Genomic DNA, 26,551 nt, shown 5'->3' with positions numbered 1-26,551 from the left:
GTCGGGACCATACCCTTTCTTTATCAAGAAACAGTTTTCAGATATAAGGCTGCATTTGTGCCTTATTTTCATCTGAGAAATCTATCAAAAAGAATTCTCCTCTACTCCCCTTACAGCAGGACAGACAGCGACCAACACACCTGTGCCTCCCGCTGGTGTCGCCTCTGACAGCAGAGCCACCCACCAGCCAAGGCAATTGGGAAGTCTATCAGGTGAGCACTTGTTTGACCTTCTCTGCCCCCGGCAGAAATGGATTACAGCTCTGTCTCTCTCATGGCTGGGTTTGGGGTTTTCCCCTCCGACTTCCCCCGCCCCAGCTTTTTTCCTTCCAAAACTCTCCTGGGCCACCTGACACAGGGCTGGGCTCAGTCACTTGTGCTACTTACAGTGGTGGGGTTGACCAGAAACACACCAGGCAGACGCTGGTCTGCAGGGCTAGGGTTTAGCACCCAGCTGAATTCCATCTTGCCGGTGTTCTCCAGGGTGACATTGCTGTGATGAATTTCATTAAACAGCTGGAGAGAAGGCACAAGAGAGGGAAGTTACAGACCCAGGCCTGCTGCTAGGAATCCCCTTCCTCTCTCCTGGGTTTGAAAGCAGACACATCATGGGAGCTGGGACCAGGGAGGAGATAGGGGCACTTGGGAACCCGGGAAACGCCCAGGCACAGGGCACCTGCACAGCACCAGGGAGCTCTGGCAGCACACAGAGCTGTGGTAACAACCACGTGAGGGCCAGCAATAGATGAACCAGGGGACACAGGCCCTCCTCTGCCCTCTGAGGGGTCACCAACAGCCAGGAGAAACAGAGACAGCACTGAGGCATTCCAGGAGAAAAGGCACCTGCATGCAAGTACTGGCAAGAAACATACATGCAACAAGGGAGTCACCCAGGGCAACACAGACAGGGCCAGCAGTTGGAAATATCTGTGGGCTTTCAATTGAAAAAGAGTGAAGTGGGGATTATTCTGGGACAGTCTCTCCAACTGTAGTGACTGGAAGCCCAACTTCTTTCCTTGATCATTGTGTGGATTAAGCAAGAGCTTTAGACAAGAGCATCTCCTTGGAGGTCAGGCTTTAGGAGTGGACCAGCAGAGGGATGTCTCAGGGACACACCCCTCAGAGCATCCCCACTGGGCCCCTGCCTGCCCCAGGAGGCAGCGCTAGGTACCCTGAAAAAGAGGCATTCCCAGCATTGTGGAGAGGGTGGGAGATGGCCATTTTACAGCAGCTTGGATGCCAGATGTGTCCCTCAAAGGTTGGACTTCCAAGCCCCAGAGCCAACAAAGGGGCTGGGAAGGGCAGGGAGCCCTGGAGCGAGGAGGGCAGGAAGCCAGCAAGGCAAGGAGCTGTGCCAGGGGTGTGTGTGGTACCTGAGAGCCACAGTAGGTCTCCCGGGGGCTCACGGAGTAGCTGATGCATGAGGCCTCCCCAGTCAGCATCACCTCGTAGGTGGGGCCTCCCTCCACGTAGCACAGCGCCGTGACATAGGAGATGGTGTTGAAATGGCTGCAGAAGGTGAAGGAGACCTGCTGGCTCTCTCCTGGCTGCAGCACACCTGACAGTGGCAGGATACTGAAAACCTGAAGGACAGGAGAGATTGAGGTGTTGCGCATGGAAATGGATGCAAAGAGCATCTTGGAGCAAAGTGCAGCTGTACCTGGAGGGGCCTATTCCACAAACACTGCCAGAATCACCCTCATCTCATCCTGCATCCACGCCATTGACCAGTGCAGGGACCATGGGGAAAATCTTCTCCCATACTCACGGATCAATGCATTAATTAATACACTACATTAAAGTAAATGTCTCCTGGCAGTAGAAATTCTCTCTGATGCACAACTTGCCTTTAAAAAGCATTTCTTACTGCTTTTAGCAAAAGTGGACACTCAGAGTGAGAGCTCTTGGAGCTCAGGGAGCTCAGAGAAGAACTCCAGCCCAGCTCATCTGACTCCTGAGGCCTTTTCCCTTTCTCTCTGATATATATGGTGCGTTCTCAAGGTGCCTCAGCAAAAGCTCCTGCAAAAATTTCCTATGAGATGAGGTCCAGGGGGAGCAGTGCCCTCCATAGGCGCTGCACAGTATCCTTGGGCAGCCCTACAAGGTGTCCTGCACAGCCTCTCCAACTACCAGCTGCTCCAGCAGCACTTTGTGATGGGCCTGCAGGGATGGGAGGCCCCTCTGTGGCCAATGCTGAGGGCCCCCAGTGGCACTGGCAGCTGCAGCCCTGCTTGCCACACTGACAATGGGCAAGGGAGACAGATTCCCTCTTACCTCCTCCGTGGCCACGGGAGTGTGCAGTACATCCCTGGGGGGCATGGTTCCCACCAACTCTAGTGGGCTGTAATACCGTGGCACCTGAAAAAGAAGCCATTTTCTATGCTGGGAGGAAGAGACAGCCACTTTGCAAAGTCCCACTTTGTAAGACAGCTTCAGGGCCAGCAGTGCAATAGCAGCTCTCTAGTGAAAGCAGAGCCCTGCAAACAGGGAGTCTGGCTGGGTTGGGAAGAGGCTCCATGGAGATCAGGATCATCCCAACTTGCTCTGGGAGGGAAGCTGGAGGTGTTACCATGATGATGCAGAGAAAAGCCTCATCTTACATTGGGAAGGAAACAAGGCAAAAAATCCCACACTCAACACAGATCTGTGGGATCTGAGTCAGCTTCTCCAAGGAAAACTCTCCTATTTCTCCCTCCCCCTCAGCCCATGTCCAGCCACTGGCCCTGCTGCCCAACCAACTCTCAGGGCATAGCACAGCAGGGCAGCAAGAAGAGAGGTCAGCAGCACAAGCATGCCCTGGTGCTGGCAGGCTGGGGAGGCAACACAAGCACTAGGTGTACAAGAAAATCTACCTCTGCTACTGAAGAGTGGGCAGAATCCTGCAATCCTTGCAGGGCTGTGGCTGGCTCCTGCACACTTCTAAACCTGAGGCGTCTCCTGAGAGATGAAGCGGAAGGCAAACTGGTTCTCCTCTCCTTGGGTGGTCGGGGTTTGAATCTAGCTGAGCTAAGCTCGTATCTGGAATATAACATAACTATGAAGAGGGAGCTGCAGTGGGAGGGAGGGACAGCTGCACGAGCAGCTCCTGGCCAGGATGCAGCCCCTGGGTGGGTGCTGGCACGTTGGACTGGAAATGGTTTGATCCAGCCCTTCCCAATCCAGGCTGGGGCAGGTCTGTTCTAAAGGCAGCCCAGGGATGGCACTGAGGTGCTGCAGCAGCTGCAACTGCTTGCATTGAGCAACTACAGAGGACAGGCATCAACACCTGGTGGGGATGCAAAAAGCACAGTGGGAGTGGAAAAGACAGAGCAGCTCCTGCAGAGAGGCCCCATCCCAAAGCAGAGGGGCCAGAAAGGCCTCCAGCAGCACTGTGGGAGCTGGGACTGGGAGCCTTTCATCAAGGTGGACATGGCCTCAGGCCACAGAGGTCTGAGAAAGCAGCTCTCACCCCAGCTTTCCTTCCCAGGGGAAACCACTCTGGGGGCTATGCAGCATCAAACTGGTGGAAAACCTATTCCCTGAGCACCCAGCCTGAGCACAGCTGGTCGGTGTTATTTGCACCAGAAAAAGTCAGAAGCAGTCTGTCAGATCCCAGGCAAACAGCTTTGTTCTTTGCCAAGCACAAACAGGACACCAGCAAGAAGAGCTTCAAGGAGAGGGCAAAGGTGCACATACCTCAACCTGTAAACCTGGCTCTTGGAATGGAATGACCAGTGGTACTGGACGGGCAGTGGGCTGCAGTTGGTTATCTTCAGAGAACGCACTTCTTCAGTGCCAGCCACAATGCAGCCAAACTCCAGGGATCTGGACTGCATTTGGAGATTTGGGAAGTGCACTTCTCCCCGAAGGATGATACGCTCCACAAGAGGATGGCCCCTGACCATGTCTATCTTCAGAAGCTTCTCTGTTTTCCAGCTCTTAAAATCCAGTTTATAAGCTGGGTCGAATGCGATGTAGAGATGGCAGGTCTCCCCTACACCCACTCTCACAGGCTGCAAGGAGATGAGCAGTAATTAATCACCTGTGGGATGATGTCCCAAGGCCTGACAGCAGCAAACAGTAAATGCTCCAAGTGAGCCCAGCATGGGCTCCTCAGTTCATGGTTCATCTCTCTACAGCAGGGGTCTGACTGCAGGCACCACAGTCCAGTCCAGGATCGCTCAGGCTCCCGTTGCTGTGCTCAGCCCCAGTCCAAGGGGGTGGCTGCTGGAGAGCTGGCATGCTTTCCAGGAGACACCTTTACTGCATGCCTTGCCCAGACCCAGCTGCCTGCTCCCTTCTCCCTGTGCCTTATTAAAGCCAGGATGGATCTTCTCAATTCAGATACTATTTTGATTCTTTCAGCAGCTCTGCTGATGCAGCTCAGGCCAGCCCACTGCTGATGCTACAGAATAAACTTCTTGACTCAAGGAGCTCCCAAGAGAAAGGCACCACCACATCCCTCCTCTTCAGACCCCACTGGAGGAGTCAAGGGCTGCTCACCTGGCCAACTGGGAGGGGCTGCTTCTCCTTATCACAGACCAGGAATGGCTGCTCCAAGCCCAGCATAAGGTCCAGTGGCAGCAGGCAGGTGTTTTTTATGGCCAAAGGCTGGTAGTGCAGCCTCAGGACATCACTGGGTTTCTTTGGAAACAGGAGAGAAGGAAAACCAGCCTCAACTAGCCATAGACGTCCTTCTCCTTCTGCTGCATCTCACATTCTTCAGCCCAGAAGTGCATACATCTCTATTTACCCTTTCTATTTGTTTCTACCCTTCCAGGAGGTTTTTCCTGACAGCAGATGCTTTTCATGTTTAGAAACCACAGCATCCTCTGGGGGACAGGGAAACACACCCATGTACAGATGAGGGAATAGGCTCCTGAGAGGAGGTGGCTGCTTGAACAAGATCTAAAGCAGAAAGTGAATCCAGACCATTTGTCTCCAGTTTTGTCTTTCTGTTGGGCAAAACAGCACTAGAGGATCTTCACTCACAGACGGTCATTTCTCACAACCTTATTGGCTCTAGCAGCCTCACAAAAGCCCGGGCTCTTCCTTCCTGTCTGTGCATTGTGCTGGGCTTCCTGCATGGTTCAGAGAAACCAGAGCCTTTGGGAAGCTGGTTCTGGAGGTACTGGTATCCAACAGGTGCTGTGCCATAGTATGCCATAAATCAGTTTGTGTGTGTGGCATTGAGCAGAAGCCAGGCAGAATCAGGGAGGGCTGAAAAGCCTCTAAATTACATCTGAACTGCCTGTTCCAGGGGGGATTCTGTACTTCAGTGGAAGCCTGGGAAACCAGAGGAGAGGCCTGAAACTACAGAAACCAAAGGATGAAAGATCTTCTCTTTTTTAGACAACTTGCAGGAGAGGGAAAGGTGATGCTGGAGTGGGGATCCAGAGACTAAAGGGCACCTGCTCTGCCTCAGTGTCATCACTGCAGTTGCAGGATGCCTGGGGCTCCTTTGAAGACTTAGGGAAATGCACAGAGCTGTACTATATAACTCTACCATAAAGCATTCATGCCAATAGCAGAGAAGGCAAAGAGACATAGAAGGTGATGGGTTTTTCCTTGTCAGCCTGAGGAATTCACAGGAATCTCCATTTTTCCCAACTTCCCTACAGTATCGGTGTACAGACATCACCATGCCTTGGAGCATCCTCCAAAACCTCTCTTTACAGTGAGCAGAGAAATTGGCATTTCTCTGGAAGTGGCCATGATCCCCCTTGGCAGTGCAGCTGTAACTGCAGTTTTACTTTGGGGAAATTAAATACCAGTCTCATCCCTAAAAGCATCTTCACTCACTTTACAGAGTGCCTCAGGAAGGGTAAAGAGGGGCTTTAACACAAGCACACCCCCCCCTCAGCCATGCCGTTAAATGCCAGCATGCAATCCAGACTTACCTTGGTCACCTGGAAAGAGAAGTGTCTGGCTGACAGTTCTATAGAAGGGTGAATAAACTTGCAGGTAATGACTGTCTCCATTATCTTCTCAGTCCTGCCGGTTGCCATACTGACAGCTTCACACATCACATAATCCTGCACCTCCTGCGTGCGAGAGTCACTTGTCACCAGTGGGTGGTGGCAGAGCATCCGGCAAATGCCCTCCACTGGCTCAGCACCCGCCACCCACCACAGGCTCTATAATTGCCACAGAGTTATGGTCACTGCCCCCTTTTCTTCCAGTGATGCAGCTTATTTATTTTGTGCTCAATTGTTGGTAACACTGCACCCCAATACCCACAAAAGGCACTTGTGAGATAACTCCCTCCCTTCACAAGGCTTTTGTTTTACTCCATGCTTACCCCAGATAAATCACTTGGCACTTGTTTAATTCACTTTCTTTTTGGGCTTTTAGACTAAGTGTAACTTATTTCTCTGCCCTTCTTTGCTGACTCAGCATGCAGCACTGTTTGCCCAAAAAGAGCAATATTTCCTTCCACTGCTGCTTTGGGATCAGCACTGGGTTTTGGTAGCTGTGGAATCACAATAAAGCCTTAGCTGGTCTGATGGTGGCCAGCAAGGAAAGTAACTGGTGCTGCCACAGAAACGTGTGGTCTTACATCAGCTTCTTGAAGGCCTCTGCTCAGTTCCCCAGGGAAATGTCAAGGGAACAAGCCCGGGGAGGGGATCTGATGGTGGCCCAGGCTCAGCCCACGGTGGGGACCTCACCTGTGCGATGCTGGAGAAGCCTCGCAGCACCATGTCCTCAGAGCGGCCTGGCTGCAGGTCCATCGACAGCGGCTCCAGCCCAAACAAAGGCTCGGCACGTTTGGGGCTCTGGGAATCATCCTTGGGGCTGCTGAGGGCTGAGACACTCTGGCTCTCCTGCTCAGATGGGCTGTAGCATTCCACACTCCAGAAGAGCCGATGGAAATGGTGGCCCCTGTTTGTTACTTTGAACTGACGAATACAGGGCACCAGGCTAGAATAGAAGGCAGGATGGAAAATAGTATGGGATTTGCTTTTTCCCTGGTCATCAGATTGCTCCCAGTGAGCAACTTGAGGTGTTAATTGCTTGGAGACTGTCTACATTTCCAGTTCCTAATGCGGACCAGAAATAGTGTCTGATAAGGTGCCCTTTTGACATCGTTATTTCAAAGGGAAATATGTTTAAAATGGTAATGCAACATTTGCCAGGTGAGGCTAACAGAAGGTGGTGTTTTCCTCCAAGATGTTTGTTCTGGGTTGATTCATACTGTTACTGTCTTTTGTATTAATCTGTGCCTGAAACTGTTACTGAATCTTTGAGATCCTGCACTGGGGGACATTGTGTGGGGGGGTATGATTGCAGACATTTCTAAAAGCCAGCTCGGAGGCAGTTTCTGGATGATCCCAGCAAGCTGGTAAAAAGTGTCTGCCTGCTCCAGGAGAGGACACCAGGGGTGCAGAGCCTCCGTCGTTCGTAGTAGCTTTGGTTTTGCACTGCTAGCCATTTGTAGAAACTTCATTTTGCATTAGAAACTGTTTGGAAGTGAACTTTGCAAACTCTGCTGGCAGTGAAAAATCGAGCGAGGTCCTGGGCAGAGCAGGGCAGCAGCAGAGCCCACGAAGAGCACGAGGAAGCGGCGGCAGCGGCCGTGCGGACCCCGCACAAACCAGAGAGTTTCCATCTGCCTCTGGAACTGCTCTGTGCGCTCCTGCCTTGCCCGTGGGGGTTGTCACCCTCCTGTCTCTTTGTTCCCAGGGCCCCTGCTTGCCATTTTGGAAGGGAAGGGTGTGATGCCATCTTCCCTTGGTCCCTCAGCCACATGGAGGGACTGCCTCATCTGGACACCATTTCAGGAACCTTTTGTTCTGGGGGAGCCTGTGAGATCATTACTTGGTCAAGTGAGGACATCAATGTATCAGAGCTAAAGACAATTTAATGGCAATTTAGCAACTGGTTTCCCTGTCAGTGGCTTTTGAGGGTGTCTAACAACTCTCAACTGGCCATCACATGCTTCTAAAAGAATCTCTGCCTTCAGGGAAGGAGTCAGGGCTTTCAACACTGAAGAAGACCTTGCCTGAAGGACTACAGCAAAACTGCTCCTTGTTGAGACAGGAGGAGGAGAGGTGGGAGTGGAGAGATCTCCTACCTGAATTGGTATCCCAGGTTGAGCTCTGGGCTGAATGGCTTGTCTATGACAATTGTGGTGCCAGTGCCCAAAGCCACCAGCCCGAAGGCGGTGCTAAGGCTGCTCCCAATGAACACCCGGACAGGGACAGAAAAAAGCCCCCTGTCATCCAGGGTTGCTGTGACAGTCACAGGCACCTCACCCCCAGCAGGGATCACTCCTTCGCTGGGTTCAACGGTACAGCAGTGGCGTTTGCGAACCTGTAAGACAAGCACAACATGCATTTAGGAAACCACCCTGGTCTCTTGTGGGCCACAAGAGAAGAAAGACTAAAGAGAGGATGATAAAAATCATAAAGGTTTAAAATCCCTAAAATACAGTATTGGGCAACAGCAGAGTTCATACAACCTGTATTTTCCCCTCCTTCAATGGACTCACCTAATTAACCCAGTTTTGCCCAACCCAAGGGACGCTTATCCTCAGGAGAGTGTTCCTTCCCCAATCTTTCTACGCAGTGTGGGCCAAGGAAAGCTGCTTTCTCTCTCTCACAAAGGCTCAAGGCCACAGGAAGCCAGGACTGCTCAAATCCCACTGCAGGAACCACACGGCTGGAGGATACTGCTGAGAGCCTGAAGAGTCTCTCTGCAAAACCAGGGAAGCAAACCCCAACACCAAACTATTCTTCCCCAAGGAGCCATCAGTGCTTCTCAACATCCCCTAAAGGACTGAAGCCCTCACTTCCCACTGATCATCAGCTGTAGAGAGGTGCCCCAGGGCCCTCTGCTTTGGAAAAGTCACCTCTAAATGCTTCTAGCAGAGCAGGAAAGTAGGAAGCAGAAAGAAAACTGGATGCATGTGCTCTGTGGGCATGGCCCACTCTTCCCAAGAACTCTTGTCATCTTGTTTCTCATGGACTTCACGGACTGGGCAAGAGAGCTGGAAGGTGCCCACAGGAGGGGGAAAGGCCTTGCACCAGCACAGCTCTACAGACACAGCTCTGCAGGTCTGGCCCTGGTATGAGCACGTGAAACCCAACCTTTACACACCATGAGCACCCAGCCAAGGTGCACTGCTCCCTGCAGAGGCTGAAAGCAGAACTCCATTGTGGAAACAGCTGGAAAAGCAGCAAGAGGAAAATTCACACCCCTCCTCCTTGGCCCAGGAGGCTGTGGCTGGACTCTCCCACACGGCCTGATGCTTTACCCACAGACACAAACAAGTCCATAGCATCAGGTTTTATCCAGCTCCACAAGTTCAACACACCCAGCCTGAAGAAGAACAAACCTCAAGCCCCTCACAGATCTCCCCCTCCAGCAGACATCCCAGCCAGCCCCAGGCCCAGCCTACAAGCCCTTCCTGGCTGCACCAGCCCTGCTCCCCCTGCCAGGGGAGCAGCCCCAGCTCCCTCTGCCCTCTGCAGCCCCCCATGTATTAGGCAGCCCTTCTCTGCAGCTGCTCCCCAAAGATGCTCTTCAATAGCACAGAGGTCACAGGCTGGGGGGGTTCACAACCCCCACACTTGTCTTTGTGTGGACAGCCCAGATGGCTTGACCCACAGGAGCCTCCACATGAGCAGTTTGGCACAAAGCAACTGTAGGTGGACAAGGAAACCATTGGGAAATCCATGCTCTGGGGAGCAAAGGCCCACAGGTTTCTCTTGAGCGCAGGGCTCCAAAAATGTGATCACGCAAAGCTAAAGACCTTCCATAAAATTAAGGGAGAACTTGTCAACACAATCCAGATTAATTTCTGCTCCAACATCTCTGCGCCTGATTTCACTGAGGGCTGCCCCAGCTAAAACCACTCCAGAGCCAGGTTCCTCTTGCCTCGCTCAGATGGAATATTGGAGTATCTTGCCTCCTCTCACACAGGGCAATATGGAAATCTTGCACATAAAAACCAAGTCATGGCTGCTACTGACCAGTCCATTTCCCTGGAAAACAGCCCCACAGATACTTACAACCTCCATCCTGAAGTCTGTAGGGACATGACCTTTGTTGAAGAGGGTAAGACTTCGTGAAGTAGGCTGTAGTGCTGGGATCTTGCCAAACTCTATCAGCCTGGGACTTGGGTAGATTTGTGCCAGCTGTCCAGTGCTCCGTAATTCTGGTCTCTGTTCCAGGAAGCAGGCAAGAAAGATTAAAAAAAAAAAACAAAACAAACCATAACAGGGAAACCTAAAAAAGCTTAAACAGCTCAACTGCACTCGAGTTGTTTCTTTAGGGAATGCTTCCACTTTCCAGCTGAAATGCTGGGCTTTTAGAAAAAAAAAAAATATTCACCTCCAAATTAAAAAGGATTAAAGTATGAGAAACTTTCCAACCACAAATTATTGGCCCAAAGGCAAAAGCTTTGCAAGGAATTTCTAGTTAAGACCAGGCTGAGAGTTAAACAATTAGTTATTCTGGTGGGGAGAAACCCTCCTCTTTAAGGGAAGCAGCCTGATAGTAGAAAGCAGCTGTTTTGTCAGACTTCAGCTTGCGCTGCCTGTCCTGGCACAGCTTGCACTGCCTGTCCCTCCTGTTCACTGAGTTACATGCAGTGCCACAATGGCCCAGGTTCAGATGTTTGGTGCCACCCAGGGAATTTGGCATCATCATTTCCATCTGTTTTAGTATAAATTTACATCCCTCTCCAACCACTCTTCAAATGCCAGCTTTCCTTTCTTTAAGAGAAGGCTCAAGGTTCCCAGAAGTCTTCTGACATCCTCTTTTGTGCTCAGAGAGATGACAAGACATTTTAAAACAGATGTTTCCAAAATTAACATCATTAAAGATTAATTAACTAAAATAATCTTTGATTCCAGCTTAGATGAACGACCTTCTGTGTCAGACACTGAGGTCACCACCTATGAGGCACGGGCTGTTTGTGCCACCGGTCCCTCCTGTCCTTCTCCCCAGCAGCCTGTGCCTGTTTTCCCCAGCAGAGTCCCTGTCCCTGTGCACCCTGCCAGGAGCAGCTGCACACAGGCTCACATCTCCCCTTGCCCTCACCAGGGGGTTTCTCTCATCCCCGAACACGCCGATGAGAATGTCGGTGCGATGCTTGTCCAGTGTTTGGACTTTGATTATAACCGGGACCTCGGCAAAGCTGTGAGGCTGGACGATCCCACAGGGCTTGGGGCTGCTGTAGAGCACAGGAGAGTCCTCCTTGCGTTCCTGGAAGGGACACCATGAAATGCAGCTTCAGAGGGACCTCTGAAGAAACCTTAAACTCCTGAACATCCGCTGCAACGGCAACTTACACACATGTTTAAAAATCCCCAGAACAAAGGTCAAAGACAGAAACAAGATGCAAGAATTGCAGGCTTAGCATTCTCAGGGGGTCCTGCAAGGAGGCTGCCAGCACAAGCATTGGTGTCTGTGGATGCAGCAGCTTTTCACAACTCTCGAAGATCTCTCACAAGAAAACACCCTGAAGACTAGACCAGAACATCAACTGTTTCCTCAGGAGGTTGAACTGCATCCTAAAGTTTACATTCAGGATCCTGTTCTCAGCAGATCTTTAAGACTGAATAGAAACCAGCAAGGCTTTATCCAAACGCTTTTTTCCCCTCATAATCTCCTCAATAATATTTGAGAGGAGGAAGTGGATGTGATGCCAAACCTGGGGAATAAGCCCGTAGCAGCCAGGAAAGTCGGTGTCATTTGCAATGAGGAACTTCCTCTCGTATGGCACATTCAGGTGGCACTCATCGTACAGCAGGATTTCAGGGTACACTCGCAGCTCAGGAACGAGACACCTGGGCAAAGAGATGACCCCAGGGGAATCAGAGATACTGAGAGAAGGGAGAACGTTTACCCCCAAAGATTGTGAAATGGAGCATAACACTTGTCACTATCAAATAGATATTTAACAGCCCTACAGTGATAAATTGCCTTCTACCTCTTCCCACTCCAACATGTCTTGTCAAGGAGGGGCAAACCCTGAGAGGCAGCACCCAGAGGCTGCCAAGGGCCCCAGGCAGAGCACTTTGCCCCACAGCTGCCTCAGCCCCTCCTTTACCCAAGAAGGCTTGCAAGGACTCCTGGAACAGTGCCAGCGACCCACGAGCTCTGGGGGAGCCTTCCCAACAAGGATCAGTGCTCCCTAAGGCTCAAGGAACACACAGCTCCAGTGTCTCAGTAAAAATGACTCGACAAGGATCAGTGCTCCCTAAGGCTCAAGGAACACACAGCTCCAGTGTCTCAGTAAAAATGACTCGACAAGGATCAGTGCTCCCTAAGGCTCAAGGAACACACAGCTCCAGGGTCTCAGTAAAAATGACTCCCTTCTCTGCCATGGTGCTGTTGCCCTGCCTGAGAACTCAGCTCTTTGCCCCAGCCCTGGAGGGCACGAGACAGCAGCTGCCCCACAGAGGGGCTGATCAGCCCCTGCCAGGCCCTGCAGCTCCCTGGCTCCTTCCCTGCACAGCTCCAGGCACTGCCTGGCCCCAGCTCCACCTGCTGTACACAATGGCAGCCCAGGCACTGCCTGGATGGCTCTGCCTGGCACAGGGAACAGCACCAGGGAGCTGCATCCCTCTGGGCATCACACTGACACCCACAGCAGCACAGCAGCATGGAATTCTGCAGCAAGAATGACTTTTGGTTTAAGTCTGAGAACATTAAAGCTCAAAATAGGAAGCACAGGGAAGGAGAAAAACTGGAACTGACCTGCCCCATCAAGGGCTGCTTTCCCCTCATAAGATCTTGCACTCACCACTGTTTCTGTGAGCCACTTTCCCCTGTCACCTGCTGTCATTAACAGAACCAGACCCTGACTCTCAGCAGGCTGCCTGGTGTGGCCCAAACCAGTGCACGGTGCTCACAACCAGCACAACTCCACCTCTTGCAGGAAGGAGAGGAGGCCCTTGGGAAATTTGTTCTACCCCAAGGAACAAACCCCAGGCCAATAAAAATATCATTCCTGATCCCTTTAGAAAAAGGCTCAGGACTGTGCTGGGCTATGAGCAGGGGTGCTTTTCACCACAGGCTGCTGCCCAAGCACTGCTGTTCTCGTGTCCAGCTGGCACAACATGAGGGCATTCAGCAGCACTTCTCCTTGGCAGCTGCAGCCAGCACAGCCTGGGCAAGGCAGGGCCTGCGGGAGGCCAGGCAAGGGCTGGTACCTGGCTGTGATGACCAGTGCTGTCACTCCCTTGCCAAAACCCTCCAGGTCCACCAGCATTCTCCGGTAGAAATCCATCACGCTGTTGGAACACAGGGTCACCTGGTGCAAGAGAAAAGTAGTCAATTCTTCCTTACAAAAGCTCATTACTCACGTGTGTGGAGAGCCTGGTTCAAGCATGGCTTAAAGAAAGAGGCCATGAAGGTATACAGCTGATGGGAAAATAAAAGGCAGCTGTAAGGTTTTCAGGCTTGATTTTGTAAATAACTAGGTTCTCAGGCACCTTTTTTATAAACAGCAGGATTCTCAGACTGTCTTCTCATAACAGTCCTTGGCTGTTCTGGGAACAGATATGAAGGTTTTGAGAACTTTTCATATCACAGTGAGAACACTAATTTTGGTTTCAATAAACAACCACAAAACTCTAACCACCCAAAGGAGGGGTTAGAGTTTTCTCTGTAACCTATCGTGAGCTCGGATTTTGCAATATGCATGAAGTTAATTAACACTATTATAAAGGGTGACTGATTTGATCAATAAATTGGAGTCGATGCTGATCAACAAAGATGGGTCGTCTCCCTTTCGCTTTCAACACACGTGTAATATCCTCCAGTTCTTGTTTCATGGTAAAGAAAGGGCAGATTTTGCCTTAATTCTTCTGCTGGTCCATGTTAGAGCACAGTCTCAGAGTAACAAAAGCCTTCTGGCAAGACCAGATCTGGTAAACACACCTTGCTATCAGGGCATAAGTCTACATTAAGCTACATTAAAACATTAGACTAAAGCTTTATGCACTGCTGTATTCAAATTAAGGGGCCAATTTTTCATCTGACTAGGATGACATAAACACAGAGGAAATCTGCTGACTTGAACGGAATGAGTTCAGCTTTACAGTAGGAAGCTGAGGGTAAAGTGTGGCCCAGCAGGTGCTGGGCAGTTCATGGCTGCAGTTTTTTTGTCTCCACTGGAGATTCCTGCAGTGAACACAAATCATCTGCTCCCCAGGAGGGGGGAAATGAGACCAAGAGAAAAGCTAACTGCTTTATACAGTGACATCTCTCTAACAGCCACCTTTTGCCCTCATCCTTGCTCTGCCCACTTGTAATCAAATAAATTGCTCTCAAAAACACAAGGATGGCTTCAGGCCTTGACCATAAGGTCTGTGAGCTCAGCATATGATTTTGGAAAGCAGACAGCGCTCCCTGAGGAACATCCCGAGTGAGCCAGCTAGCAGAGGCCTCCCAGCAGTGCAGATCTCTCAGTGCCAGGATGCTCCAAGCTGGCACCAGAGCTAAAGCCCTCCCACCCTGCAGTGCAGCTCCAGCCCTGGTGCTGCAGCGGCTGTGGCCGGGCTCTTGCCGTACCTCGATGTCCTGGTGTCCCTGGGGGAGGATGGTGCCTTGGCTGGGATTGATGGTGAACTCCTTGGGCTCCAGATAGAAATGAATTCCGTTCCTCCAGGATGGGTCACCTTCTCTGCGGATCTGATCCAGGCTGTCCACAGCCGGCTGCGTGCCATCGTCCGACATGCGGAGCTGGAACGTCACGGGCACCGGGGAGCTGTTGGTGAGGCGGCAGCACTGCGTGTGGGGAAAGCCTGGGCAAGGACACAAATATCCATTCAGGCACCCAGCAGGGCATGATCCTGGGGGAATATCCTGGCAGGATCAAAGTGGCATTGGAGTTGAGCTCTTTATGATCTGAACTACAGCTCACCCAGAAGCTGCGTGAGGAATTAATCGTCACTTAGCTCCCTTTGACACAGATTCCAGACTGCAGCCTTGAAAATGCCCACTCCTAGCCCTGCTGAACACTGCAAGCTTCTCTCTTGGGGATGGGGACGAGCTCCCTCACCTGCCCCAAACCAGCACCAGTTCTCTCTCAGTGATGAGTGTGCACCCAGACCCAGCATTTACTCTGAGAATTCAAGCTGTAAAATTCCCTGTCAAGTCTGCCAACACTCTCAGTTTTCAAGATATATAAACAGTGAGTTGTCCTTGAGAAGAAGCTACAGCAAAAAAAAGTGAGGATGGAATCAGGAACTAGAACATGATGCATTTAATGCAGCTTGTCTCTGCAGGACCCTTAAGGCATCTCTTGCTTTGGGCCAAACAGACTGAGCACGTGACAGCTCAGAGCCCACTCAACTGGGGGCACAGCCAAGCCTTGCTTTGAGATTAGCAATTAGGAACCAGGTCCCACCTCAGCCCACAAACAGGGACATCACAGCCATGCTGCTCACTGAGAGTGCTCCCTGCAAGGGTTTACCCCACTTTGGCTCTGAGATTTGCAGAGATACAGCCACTCATGGTGGGGATGTCCCGCAGGGTGCGCAGAGCAGCCACAGCCTGCTCTGCAGTGCACATCTGGCCGGGCTGGCCAGCTCTGTGGGGAGGAGACTTCTCCCCAGGCCTGCTCACCAAGAGCATCTGGGACACAGATGGGGAGAAAAAACAACTGCAGCTGCAGCCCAGAGCTTCTCTGTGCCCATCCAAGTGACCACTGCCAGCTCCAGCAGGGACTCCGGCAGGGAGGCAAGGGAGGCACAAAAAGGACAAACACAGATGTCAAAACCTCCAATGAGACTGAGGCCAGCACATGCAGACAACAATCAAGAGCTGAAAAGAAGCAAAGACAAAACAGCTGCCTTCAGCTGAACAGACTTCAGGAATGAAATCAGATTAAGTAGGGTGAATCTCCTGTTTCAGAACCATATTTCCATCTGTTGCCTTTCTTCTTCCATTTATTCAAAAGGCAACCTAACAAGTGCCTCAGTGGTGATGCAGGGTGGGGAAGAAGCAGCTCAGGAAAGGCAATGAGTTTTCTTTAAAAGTTCATGAACTTCATTAATATGGGTTTAGGCTTCATAGTGAATATTCCCCTTGGTCTGGGAAGAGGGACAGGAGTTTTGGGGTGGGCTTTTCTGAGATCCCCACAGCTCCTCCTGCCTTTGAACACAACTACGCCAAAGGGGAAAAACACTACTTGGGGGGTTGGAAACTTCTGTTCTTGTGTTCTTGTTTGTGCTGTCTTGATATATTCTAGTAAAGAACTGTTATTCCTTTTCCCATATTTTTTTGCCTGGAAGCTCTGTAGTTTCAAAAGTATAATAATTTGAAAGGGAAGTTTTTCTCTTTCTGTTCTAGGAAGATTCCCCTTCCTTGGCAGACATCTGTCTTTTCAAGCAGGACAGAGACACCAGAAAATACTGACTTTCCATTCCTTGCTTCTACTGGATCTCACAATGGCAAAAGGCTACCTGAGGCACCAGCAGCCCTGGAGGTCACAGCCTGAAGAGGCTGCTGTGGCAGAACATGAGTGACAGATGCTTTTATGTCCAAGGGCTCCATTTTGGAAGGCACAGATCCCTGACGCTGTGTCCAGCCCAGGGAACACTCACCAAAGGAGATCTCACCGAAGTTGATCTCATCGACATCGAACTCTAAGCTGGGCACGGTGACGCTGCCCCTGGAGGACAGAGCAGGCAATGGCTCGGTTAAAGGCATTGCAAGGGCCTGGCTGTCACGGCTCGGGGGCACAAAACCCGGGCTCAGGGCACCCTGGGTTTCCAACCAACACAGCCCCGTGTGCTCAGCACAGGGCCCTGGGCACAGGAGGCAGCTCAAGCCAAGGGGCAGCAGCCAACAGCCCCTGATGGGCTCTGGGCACAGGGCAGGCAGGAGAAGCCCCCGGGTTGCTGGGGGTCCCATGGAGGACCCTGAACACACACCCAGACATGGCTCCGTGCCTCAGTTTCCCCATCTGCAATGGCATGGACATCAAGGTGTCCCCACAAACTTCTGTAAGCAGCCCTTCCAGCCACAGCTTCCCTGCTTTGCTCCTTCTGAGCTGCAACTGCTGTTCCCATGGAGGAGCTTTCTCAGGAGAGTTTGACCCACACAATCATTACAGACAGTTTTGAGACATGAAGCCAGGGGAGCCCCAAACATCCTCTGAAAAGAGCAGCAACAGTTCTACACAATGGACAGATCAATCCTAGAGGCAAGGACCAGCTTGTCAGCAGTGCACCAGCTGGCACAGCCAAGAGCAAGAGCTTCAACAACCAAACAAGGCTGTCCTGAATCTAGCACAGCACCTCACCTGTCCTTCAACTCAGCAGACACACTCCAAAAGCCACCAACATACACTGAAATCAGCACTTGAAGCTGCACAACACTCATGAGTTTATTTCATGATTGATGCCAATCAGTGCCCACTCTGCCTTTTGGTTCAAAATCAAGGAGCAGTGAACTGTGCTTTGTGTGGTACTCACAGGACTGCCCCTGGCTCTGCTCTGCACACCTCAACAAGAGACACCTGCCCTTGCTCAAGGAGAAAGCTGCTTATGCAGAAACACCCCATGACCACTTTGGGGGAGGGACAGAGGAGAATCAATTCTTTGATGGTGAAAGGTTCCCTCTTGATTTCCAAACGAATAAAGCAGCACCTTTCCTCCAAAAGCAAAGCCAGCATCATTGTTTCTCCACTATGGGCAGACCTACTCACCACTTTTCTCTTGCTAAGTAATAACTTTCTTGTTCTTTTTAATCCATTTCCCTTATCTCATTGGTATAATCCAGTTTTCATTTCTTCACTGCCTTGAGCCAGTGCCTCCCAAGAGCAGCAGCCCAGCTCCAAACTGCAGAGCAGCCAGCATCAGCTCTCCTGCTTCCACTCCATTATCCCAGCAGCACATGGCTCAGGCTGGCAGGGACAAGGCCTCACGCTGCTGTGGTGCTGAGCACTGAGCTCTGCCTCCCCTATGATCAGCCCTTCTCCCTTTGGCTGGGCCAGGATTGTCTCTTGCCATGGCACCAGCCCATGGGATGGTGCCCATGTCCCTGGCACAGTTCCTGCTGCCCAGTTCCTGACTCCCACATCAGCCCTTTGCTGGCTGTGCAAAGGAGGCACCAGAGCCCTCTGTGCACAGGAGCTGGGGGCACAGCTTGTCCCCACAGCATGGCTGGGAGAGGGGAGCTGAGGCTGCTGCTGCCCATCTGGCACGGAGTATTCACACAAGGTTTTACAAACACTGCTGCTGCTGCAGAATCAGCCAGGCTGGCCCATCTGCAAAGCCCTGGGCGCCTTGCTGGGTGTTCAGGTGGGACATCCCAGAGCAGCTGCTGCCCAAAGCTGATCCATCCCACTGCCTGCCATGGCCCAAGGCACAGGGAGATCCCTGCAGGGAGGAGTCATTGCAGCTCCTGGGTACCACACAGGGCAGCAGGCAGCCTCACACTAAGGCAATGCCAGCATCAAAGCAGAGATTCAGACCTCAGGATACACCTTTGTTCTCTGCTCCACCCCAAAAGGAGGGAGGTGGGGGATGTCCCAGAGACAGCCACAGATGTGCCCACCCAGCTCCCAGGGTCCTTACTTGATGGTCAGGATGGCAGGCATAGGAGATCCAGCCACACTGAACTGGACCTCCTCCGCAAAGCTCCCCAGCACGGTGGCACTGAAGGCGATCTGAATAGTCTGGTTCCCACCTGCTGCAATGATGCCCTCCTCGGGCTCAAACTTGAAGCAGGAGCCCACGTTGGTGGTTGAAGGGATATAGATGAAGGGAGCATCAAGAGCTCCTTCATTAATCAGTTCCACCTGCAGAAGCAAGAAAGCAAAATGGAAATCCATGTGGAACCTTCCTTTCTTGTGAGTTATTGTCTAATGATGCAATGAACACCCAGAAAAGGCAGAAGATGCTTTGTGCTGCTGAATGGCAGAAGTCCAAAGATAAAACAGGACAAGTTCTGCCTTTGGGTTTTCATGCAGAGCAGTGGCAACTCCACAGAACTGCAGTCACCCTGGGCTTATCCCATGGACACAGAGCAGTGCCCCTCTGCTCAGCAGCACCAAGTGCATTGAGAGCTGGCCCTGAGAGCAACGTGGGCTGATTGCAGCTGCGTAGGGAATCACCCCAGAGCTGCTGCTGCCCCAGTGAGCACAGCTCCAACAGCACCATCTGCTCATTCACCTTTTCCCAGACCATGAAAACAATACATTGAGAATGAGGCATCAGCATCAAAACATAGAGACAGCACCATCTTTTGGTGAGAAAACTCAGGGTGTCTTTCCCTTCCACAGCCACACTTTTGAAAGTGTCTGGCATGATGTAGAGCCTCATTTTCTACATCTTTCAGTTGCTCTCCTTGATTTATTTTTGTTTTCTGGAGGGAGAGGTAAATAGGTAGAAAACTCCTTTGCTTTATTCCCAGGAGCACTTTTCTCTTTCTCGGGTCAGAGATGCACCGAGGCCAAAGTGTGGTGAGGGACTGGTCAGCAAGGAAAAGAACTCCCAAGCCTTTAGCAAGGGCCAGCACTGAGCCAGGAGGCTGGATGGCTTTCCTGTGACTTCCAGGAATAGGCAGGGACACTTGACTGGAAGCTGTTTGCAGTGGGCTGAAGCCCAAGGCAGCCAGTTTGTTGCAGCTGCTTCTGCAGAGCCCAGTGCAAAGGGGCCTTGTGTCTGGCACTGCCACAAAAGCCTCTGAACATGCAGCTTTTGGAGCCAGTGCTGGTTTCATGTGCCAAGGGGTTGTTTTGCAGGAAGCCTGCCAGCTGATCCCTAAGGAAGGCTGCCCAAAAGCAGGGACTGGGGCTTCAGGAACAACAGACACACCTTTGTGACCCCTCAGATTTGAGCAGTACAACAAATATTCCCTGCTCACAAGTGCCCAGGTTGCCAGGAATTCCACAGCTCCATCAGGCTTGCTGCTGCCTCAGGAGCCATCAGGATCCATCCCAAGCCCTGCTGCTCACCTCATGGATGTGGGAAGAGTTGACAAAAACACTCCCAATGTTCAGTGTATGAGAGCTGAATTCGACCAAGGGTCCTTGGCCTTCCCCTCTGAGGCGCAGGGGCAGCCTGCTCTCACGGCCTGGGGAGAGATGTCCATTGCAGTACAATCATTCCCTCTGCTCCGCTGCATTTTCCAGGCTGGATGCAACCAGCTCCTGATGCTGCAGGAGAAGATATGCACCCTTCTCTTCCCTCAGGAGACATCCCTTGGGGCTGACTTCTAATTTCTAACCCATTCCTCGGGCTGCTTTCCAATTTAAACCAGCAGTCTGCTGAGTTTAAAACATCTCCTGTCCTGTAGTGACAGGCCAAGGAGTAATGGGTAGAAATTGAAAGAAATTTAGGTTAGATATTAGGGAAGAAATTTTTTACTATGGGGGTGGTGAGACACTGGGGCAGATTCCCCAAGGGTGAGGCTCCAACCCTGAAAGTGTTCAAAGCCACGCTGGATGGGGCTGGATGAGCTACCTGATCTAGTGGGAAGGGACTAGATGATCTTTAAGGTCCATTCCATCCTGAACATGCTAGAATTCTGTGGTTTCTTTCCCATGCACTTAGAGGAGCTCTGAAATCCATTCAGGGAAGGCACAAAGCTCATTAAGAGCAAATTGCCAGGCAGCAATTGCCAAACTACCTGGCCCAGTAGCACACAACTTCATTGCCAAAGTCCTCAATTTCTGACACTCAGCACTGTGTTCTATTTCCACAGACTGTGAGCTGCCAGGTGACAATTCCCACACAGGGACAGAAGCAGGTGCTGGCCAAGGGTGCTCCTTCTACAACCACCCTGGGCTCAGTGGGGCTCAGCCATGTCTGGGCACTGGGAGGTGATCCAGGCTCAGGGAGCACATTTATAATTCAGCTCCTGCTGCCTGATGATGAATCCACGTCAAATGGAGCCATCCTGGAGGTGTCTGGAAGGGCTTAGTGCTTGTTCACTAAAGCTGCTCTGCTCTGTAGCTCTTTGGCCTTTGAGGAAATGCTGGCAAAGCCATGGCATGAAAACTTCTCCCTGCACTGCCTGGGTTGCTCTGGGATTGGTAACCCAGACACGGCTGTTCTGAGCCCTGGCCCAGCACGGGAGACTCTCTGGAAGCTGCAGGGCCAGGGGGGATGTGCCAGCACTGCCCTGCTGACCAGGGACTCTTCCCAGCAGTTCCATGGGAGCCCAGGCTGGCACCATGTCTTCACTGTGGGTGAGAGAAGCAGAGGGAAGGAGCTGTACCTGAGATGCTGAGGTAAGCCGTACTTTGGTACCCCAGGACGTCCAGGGGTTTAAAGGTCACTCTGATTCCGGCCGAACAATTCGGCCCGATTTCTCCCTCCTACAACAGAAAGACAGCAAAACATTTCTCTTCAAACTTCGTGTTTCTTGTTCTCAACCACAGTCCTGTAAGCCTTGATTTAGAGCATCAATGACGAATGAACAACACAAGGAGCCCAAGGAAACGCTCCAAACCCAGCTTAACATAGTGCTGGAAGCTCTCAATGCTCAGCTGATTAGCTCCCACTCTCCACAATATTCCTGCTGCTCTGACACAAGCTCTTGGTCCCATCATGCTGCTGTCAGCTACAGTGGGATGCAACTGCCACTGTGCACTTGGCCTCAGATGGGCCATAGGAGTAACCAAGAAGAGATGATGATCCCCTTCCTTGGAAATAAAAATATTAGTTTAATCTGTTTTGAAAGAAAGCAGAGGCTGGCATTATTCTAGGGTTTACTCCAAGATAAGAAGAGATTTTGCACTGTGCAGACAGCAGGCATTCATCATCTCTCACAATGCCAGTACTCAGAATCAGGGCTCTGGTTGATGGGAGCACGTGGCAGTTTGCTTGCATCACCAGAAAAGGAAAAGGTTTTCTGTCCCTGTGTGCAGGAGAAGTCCAAAGGCCCATTTCAGCCTTCCACCCTTGTGTCCAGGCTCACAGATGACGCTGGAAGGGACACTCAGAAACAGTGCAAGGCATGGTTACAGGAGGGGATTGGCATTTCTGTCATTAACTGGGGCTGAATTTGGCCTCCTTTTGCCAGGGAACCATTGCAAGCTCCAGGTCAGTGTGAGCTGGCAGTGCTCCAACAGCCTCTGCTGAGCCCCACGTGTGGGGGGAGCCCCTGCCGACAGGAACTGCTCCCTGGGACACTGACAGGACACGCAGGCAGTGCCTTGAGCTCGAGCCTGGCAGCAGAGCTGGGCTTTGTCAGGCTCCCAGCCCTGCCTGGAGCCTGCAGGGCACAAATGCTTTGAGCAGGGAGCTCTGCAGCCGCTCCAGAAAGGAGGAGGAGGAGCAGGGAGGAGGAGGAAAATGGGGTTCTCACCTATCACTTACCATTGGCTCAATGAAAAAAATGTCATCGGAGAACATCATGGAGTCTTCTTGCACCTCTGCCATCTTCTCCTGGGCCATGCTGGTCAGGAGGGCAGCGCCATCTTCATCTTTGTCCTCCTCTGATTTTTTCTCCTCCGTGAATTTTTCCAGCCTCACCTGGCTCGGTGAGTGCAGCAAACTGCGCCGCCTGCAGCCCCAGGGAGAGACAAGGCCAGCAGATGGTTTCATGAGCCACAGATTTGGAGAGAGAAGTGTGAGTGCAGGAGAGAAAGCACTTGGGGAGGAGCAGCAGCAGCTCCCCAGCAAGGGCTGACCCCAAGCCATGGGAGTCCCAGATGGATCAGAGGACAACTTGTTCACTGGCACAAGGGAGTTTTGCTCCACACTTGCAAGCTCAGGGGAGCTTTCCAAAGCCAGAAGCCCTCAAGAGAACCTCCTGGCTCAAAGCCTCTGCCAAAACTGAGGGAGAATCCACCGACCACCTCAGCTGGCTTTTCCCACCACTGAGCTACTTGGGGAAAGCAGATAAAAGATCATGGAGCAGGACTTCCCTGGGAAGGGGAGATGAAGCTGGGTTGCAGCTACGTGTTACCAGCATCACTCTTTGTTTCTTTCACTTTGGACCTGCCCCGTTCCCTACTCTGCCTTCCCAAGAGCATCCCAGAGCACTTCCACAGGAAATTGATGAATTCAGGCACCACATCCCTTCAGTGACATTCAAGGCTTTATATGCATGAAAACAGAGGCTCTGAGAGGGGAAGGGACTTTGTTGTGCAGGAGGGAGACAGCAAACTCCTGGAGTTTCATGATCCACAGCTTTCTGGGTCCCATCCCAGTGCATGGTAGTAGAATGTCCTGAAAGGGAAAGGATCCTGCACTATCTCCTCTCATAAAAAGTTCTCTTTGCTCTGAGATCTCAAAAGCTTCTCTGGCAGAAGGACAGTGGCCTTGGAGCTAAAACTATTCCTGCGACTGGAAGTAAGGAAGAACAACATGTCCTGGTGACAGTCTAGGACACAAAGTGGCATAAAACCAGATGCAATTGGAAGAAACCCCACAAAAGCAAAACCAAGTTGAAGTTTACTTTGGGGAAACGTAGTTGCTTCTGAGGGGAAAGTGGATCACCTGGGGTCCAGGCTGAGGCAGGCAAGTGGGAAAAAATGGAAATAAACAGCCCAGGGAAGTAGCCAGAGAAGGTCATGGGATTTTCTTTTACCACACAGAGCTTGTATGGAAGTCAAACACAGTGTAAGGAGATAGAGAACAGTGGCAAACCAAGAAGCCCAGGGCACTAAAGGACCCTCTCACCAGCCATTCAAGCGGGCAAGGGTCGATCTCCTGGTCCTTTGCAGGCAATTTAAAATGGCTCTGGGGAGTGCAAGTGACCTGGCCTGCAGCACACAGGGGCTTGCCACGGCACTTTTGGCCCAGCAGTTTTTCAGTTTTCGCTTGGCTGAGCAGAAAGGGTGCAGTGACTCACTCTCCTTGTGTAGTGGGTTGTGTCTATTTGCTGGTTGTGAGGTGCAAGCCTTTTTTTTTTCTTTCTTTCTTGTTTCTGCTTTTTTCTTTCCCTAGCAATGGTTTACAAATGATGAAAAGCCCTTGCTGCTGCTGCTGCCAGCAGGAGTGCACTAACTCAAACAGAACCCTTAGAAAGGACGAAGCTGCCCAGGCCCCTGGCTGCAGGGAGGGTCTGGCCTGGTGCTAAGATCAGGGGTTAGTGCAAAAGACACCTGTGTGTGGAGTCAGCAGGTGAATGATCTGCTCTGTCCCATAGCAGAGCTTAAGGAAGAAGTGGAAAGGCTGAGGAGCATTAGGGAGAGTGAAAAATAAACAAACTGGTGGAGTTACACCCGTCCAACCCTGAGAGAAGCTCAGCAGGAACCAGAGGAGCCCTGCCCATCTTGTGAGCAGGCAGAAGGAGGAGACCTAAGAGACAGTGGGGAATGGAAATGGGTCTCTACAGGAGAGGTAATAAAATTCTGTCCTGACCCCCATCACCTGCCCAGGTGCCCTGACAGAACAGGTATGAGGCCCTGCCTCCAGAGGGTCAGGCAGATGAAGGAACAAATTCTGTCTGGAGAGTCTCCCAGTTGCACGTGGTCTGTCAGACAGATCACAGCCTCAAGTATTAACAAGAAGGGTGGTGGTAGTAGGTGACTCCCTTCTAAGGGGAACTGAGGGCCCTGTACATTGACCAGATCCATTCCACAGGGAAGTGTGCTACCTCCCTGGAGTCCAGGTACTGGATATCACAGGAGATCCCCCAATGATAAATTAGGGAATTTAGTTCCCTAAATGAACTTGATCTGTTCACCACTGTCTGGGGTACAGTGACCGTGAAATAATCGAGTTCTCAATATTTGGTGAAACAAGGAGGGGCATCAACAAAACTTCCACTCTGGACTCCTGGAGGGCAGACTTTGGCCTGTTCAAGACACTGATTTGGAGAGTGCCTTGGCAAACAGCCCTTAAATACAAAGGGGTCCAGGAAGAATGAAGATATTTCAAGAAAGAAGTCTTCAAGACACAGGAACAAACTGTCTCTGTGTGCTGAAAGACAAGCTGATGGAGAAGACAACCAGCCTGGATGGGCAAGGAGCTCTTGAAGGAACTAAGGGGAAAAAAAAGAGGGTGTGTCACCTTTGGAAAGAGGGGCTAGCAACTCAGGAACTGTTTAAGGATGTTGGTCATGTAGGAAAAAGATTAGAGAGGCAAAAGCCCAATTAGAACTTGAGGAAATCCAGTCATTGCAGCCAACCTTTCCTTCCCAAAATGCCATCCTTGGTTGGAGTATAAATGGAACTGGAATGCTGAGTGCTGAGCTCCTGAAGCCCAGGGTGACACACCCCACTGCCAGGCATGGTTTACTTGGCCTAAACCATTCAAAAGCACCAACACCCCCTGAGGCCACACATCAGTTTCAGTCCTGGACCATATATCTCACTGAAATGTATCTTTCAAACCAACCTCCTCTTCACTTCATTCTCACGTTCCTCAGTAGGAAAAGCCTTCCACTGGAAGTGGGCTGTGATGTTACTCCTGTTTTCAATGAACACGGTTCTGTGGGTAGATGTGGTGATGTAGGTGGTGTCAACGTGCACGATATTTGTGCTCAGCCCAACGTTGACATCTACAGCTTCTCCATAGAGCTTTGTGTGGATTCTTTCTTCACCTGGAACAAAGCAAAGGAGAGTCTTTGCTCAGCTCACTGGCTGATGGAAGCACAAGGAACAGAGCAAACCACAGGGCACAGAAGAAGGTGTCCCAGCTTTTAGTTGCATTAGCAGCTCTGTGCATCAGTCCGTTTATCACATCCTGACAGCTCTGTGTGTGTAGAGCGTGGGGATGTCCTGGGCAGCTCCTTAAACACCTTATTTCTGAGAGTGTTTGTGGAGATTTGGCCCCAAGGTGACAGGATGGACAGGGAGATTGGTCCATGTGCTCTGGTGACCCACTCAGATCACCAGGATTTCTGATTTCTGCATCCAAGTCCTTCAGGTGACAGGGCTGAGAAGCCCTGCTCAGTCCTGCCTCAGGCTCTCCCCAGGCATCCCAGGAGACTCCTGTCTCTCCTGATCCCTTGGATCCCTTCTTGCTGACCAGCAAATATGCCTGGGGGCAGGTGGGCAGCAAAAGGAGCCCCAGAGGAACAAGTGAAGTGACAGCCCACAGCAGGAGGGGACACAGGTGAGGAAACACAGCCAGCCTGGCTCTGCAATGTGACATACCACTACAAACTGAACACCATGAAAATTATCATCATTTCCTGTCCAAACCCACAGCCACATCAGTCTTGAAATATTTTATATTGCTGTGATTTCAAAAACCAAGCTGGAGTATTTCAAATTAAATAAAAAAGGGACAAAGGAATGATTAATAAGTACAGAGCAGCTTCTTTATGAAGACTGAATGGGATTCCTCAGTCTAGAAATCAAATGGGAGATAGATGTGAGAGGTCTGCAACTGCATGAACGACCTGGGAAATGGGGATGAGGAAGACTTTGTCTTGACTTGTCACCAGCCAGGAACTCGAGGGCCTGAAAATGTTATTAGGCAGAAACTACATTTATGTGTAGAGGGCAACATAGAAAAAGGGTCTGTGACAAGCCAATGGAGAAGTAGCATATGGGACAGAGGTGTGCAAGAATTCCATTGCATTGGAGAGTCTGATGGAAACCTCACACCTCTCATACAGCACTGCCCAGGAATAAAATAAAACTTCACCCAGGCACAGCCCCATGGTAGTGGAGAATTAGGGTTCCTCCTCCCTCCACTCAGCAA

The 26,551-nt window shown here is 51.2% G+C and overlaps 1 protein-coding gene across 1 annotated transcript in view; it reads right to left on the bottom strand.

Moving 5' to 3' along the window:
* The window catches only part of LOC128951060 (hydrocephalus-inducing protein-like), an 80,430-nt gene that overhangs the window by 31,501 nt on the left and 22,378 nt on the right, over positions 1-26,551 (bottom strand). The window contains exons 4-20 of the mRNA XM_054296216.1: positions 22,268-22,454; positions 18,563-18,741; positions 16,541-16,608; positions 14,668-14,737; positions 13,142-13,222; positions 11,683-11,773; positions 11,112-11,189; positions 9,992-10,144; positions 8,053-8,291; positions 6,647-6,899; positions 5,879-6,115; positions 4,482-4,622; positions 3,810-3,991; positions 3,675-3,765; positions 2,274-2,357; positions 1,373-1,582; positions 387-515 (exon numbers count right to left, since the gene is read on the bottom strand). Of these exons, the coding sequence (XP_054152191.1) occupies positions 387-515; positions 1,373-1,582; positions 2,274-2,357; positions 3,675-3,765; positions 3,810-3,991; positions 4,482-4,622; positions 5,879-6,115; positions 6,647-6,899; positions 8,053-8,291; positions 9,992-10,144; positions 11,112-11,189; positions 11,683-11,773; positions 13,142-13,222; positions 14,668-14,737; positions 16,541-16,608; positions 18,563-18,741; positions 22,268-22,454 (2,473 nt within the window). The remainder of the gene's footprint in view (positions 1-386; positions 516-1,372; positions 1,583-2,273; positions 2,358-3,674; positions 3,766-3,809; positions 3,992-4,481; positions 4,623-5,878; positions 6,116-6,646; positions 6,900-8,052; positions 8,292-9,991; positions 10,145-11,111; positions 11,190-11,682; positions 11,774-13,141; positions 13,223-14,667; positions 14,738-16,540; positions 16,609-18,562; positions 18,742-22,267; positions 22,455-26,551) is intronic.

This window comes from Melozone crissalis, unplaced genomic scaffold, assembly GCF_028551555.1.
Source record: "Melozone crissalis strain CALT ecotype California unplaced genomic scaffold, PUWL_Pcris_2 ptg000007l_1, whole genome shotgun sequence".
In the NCBI taxonomy this organism is placed as follows: domain Eukaryota; kingdom Metazoa; phylum Chordata; class Aves; order Passeriformes; family Passerellidae; genus Melozone; species Melozone crissalis.
Note: the sequence above shows the minus strand (reverse complement) of the source record. Positions and strands in the feature narration are given on the sequence as shown.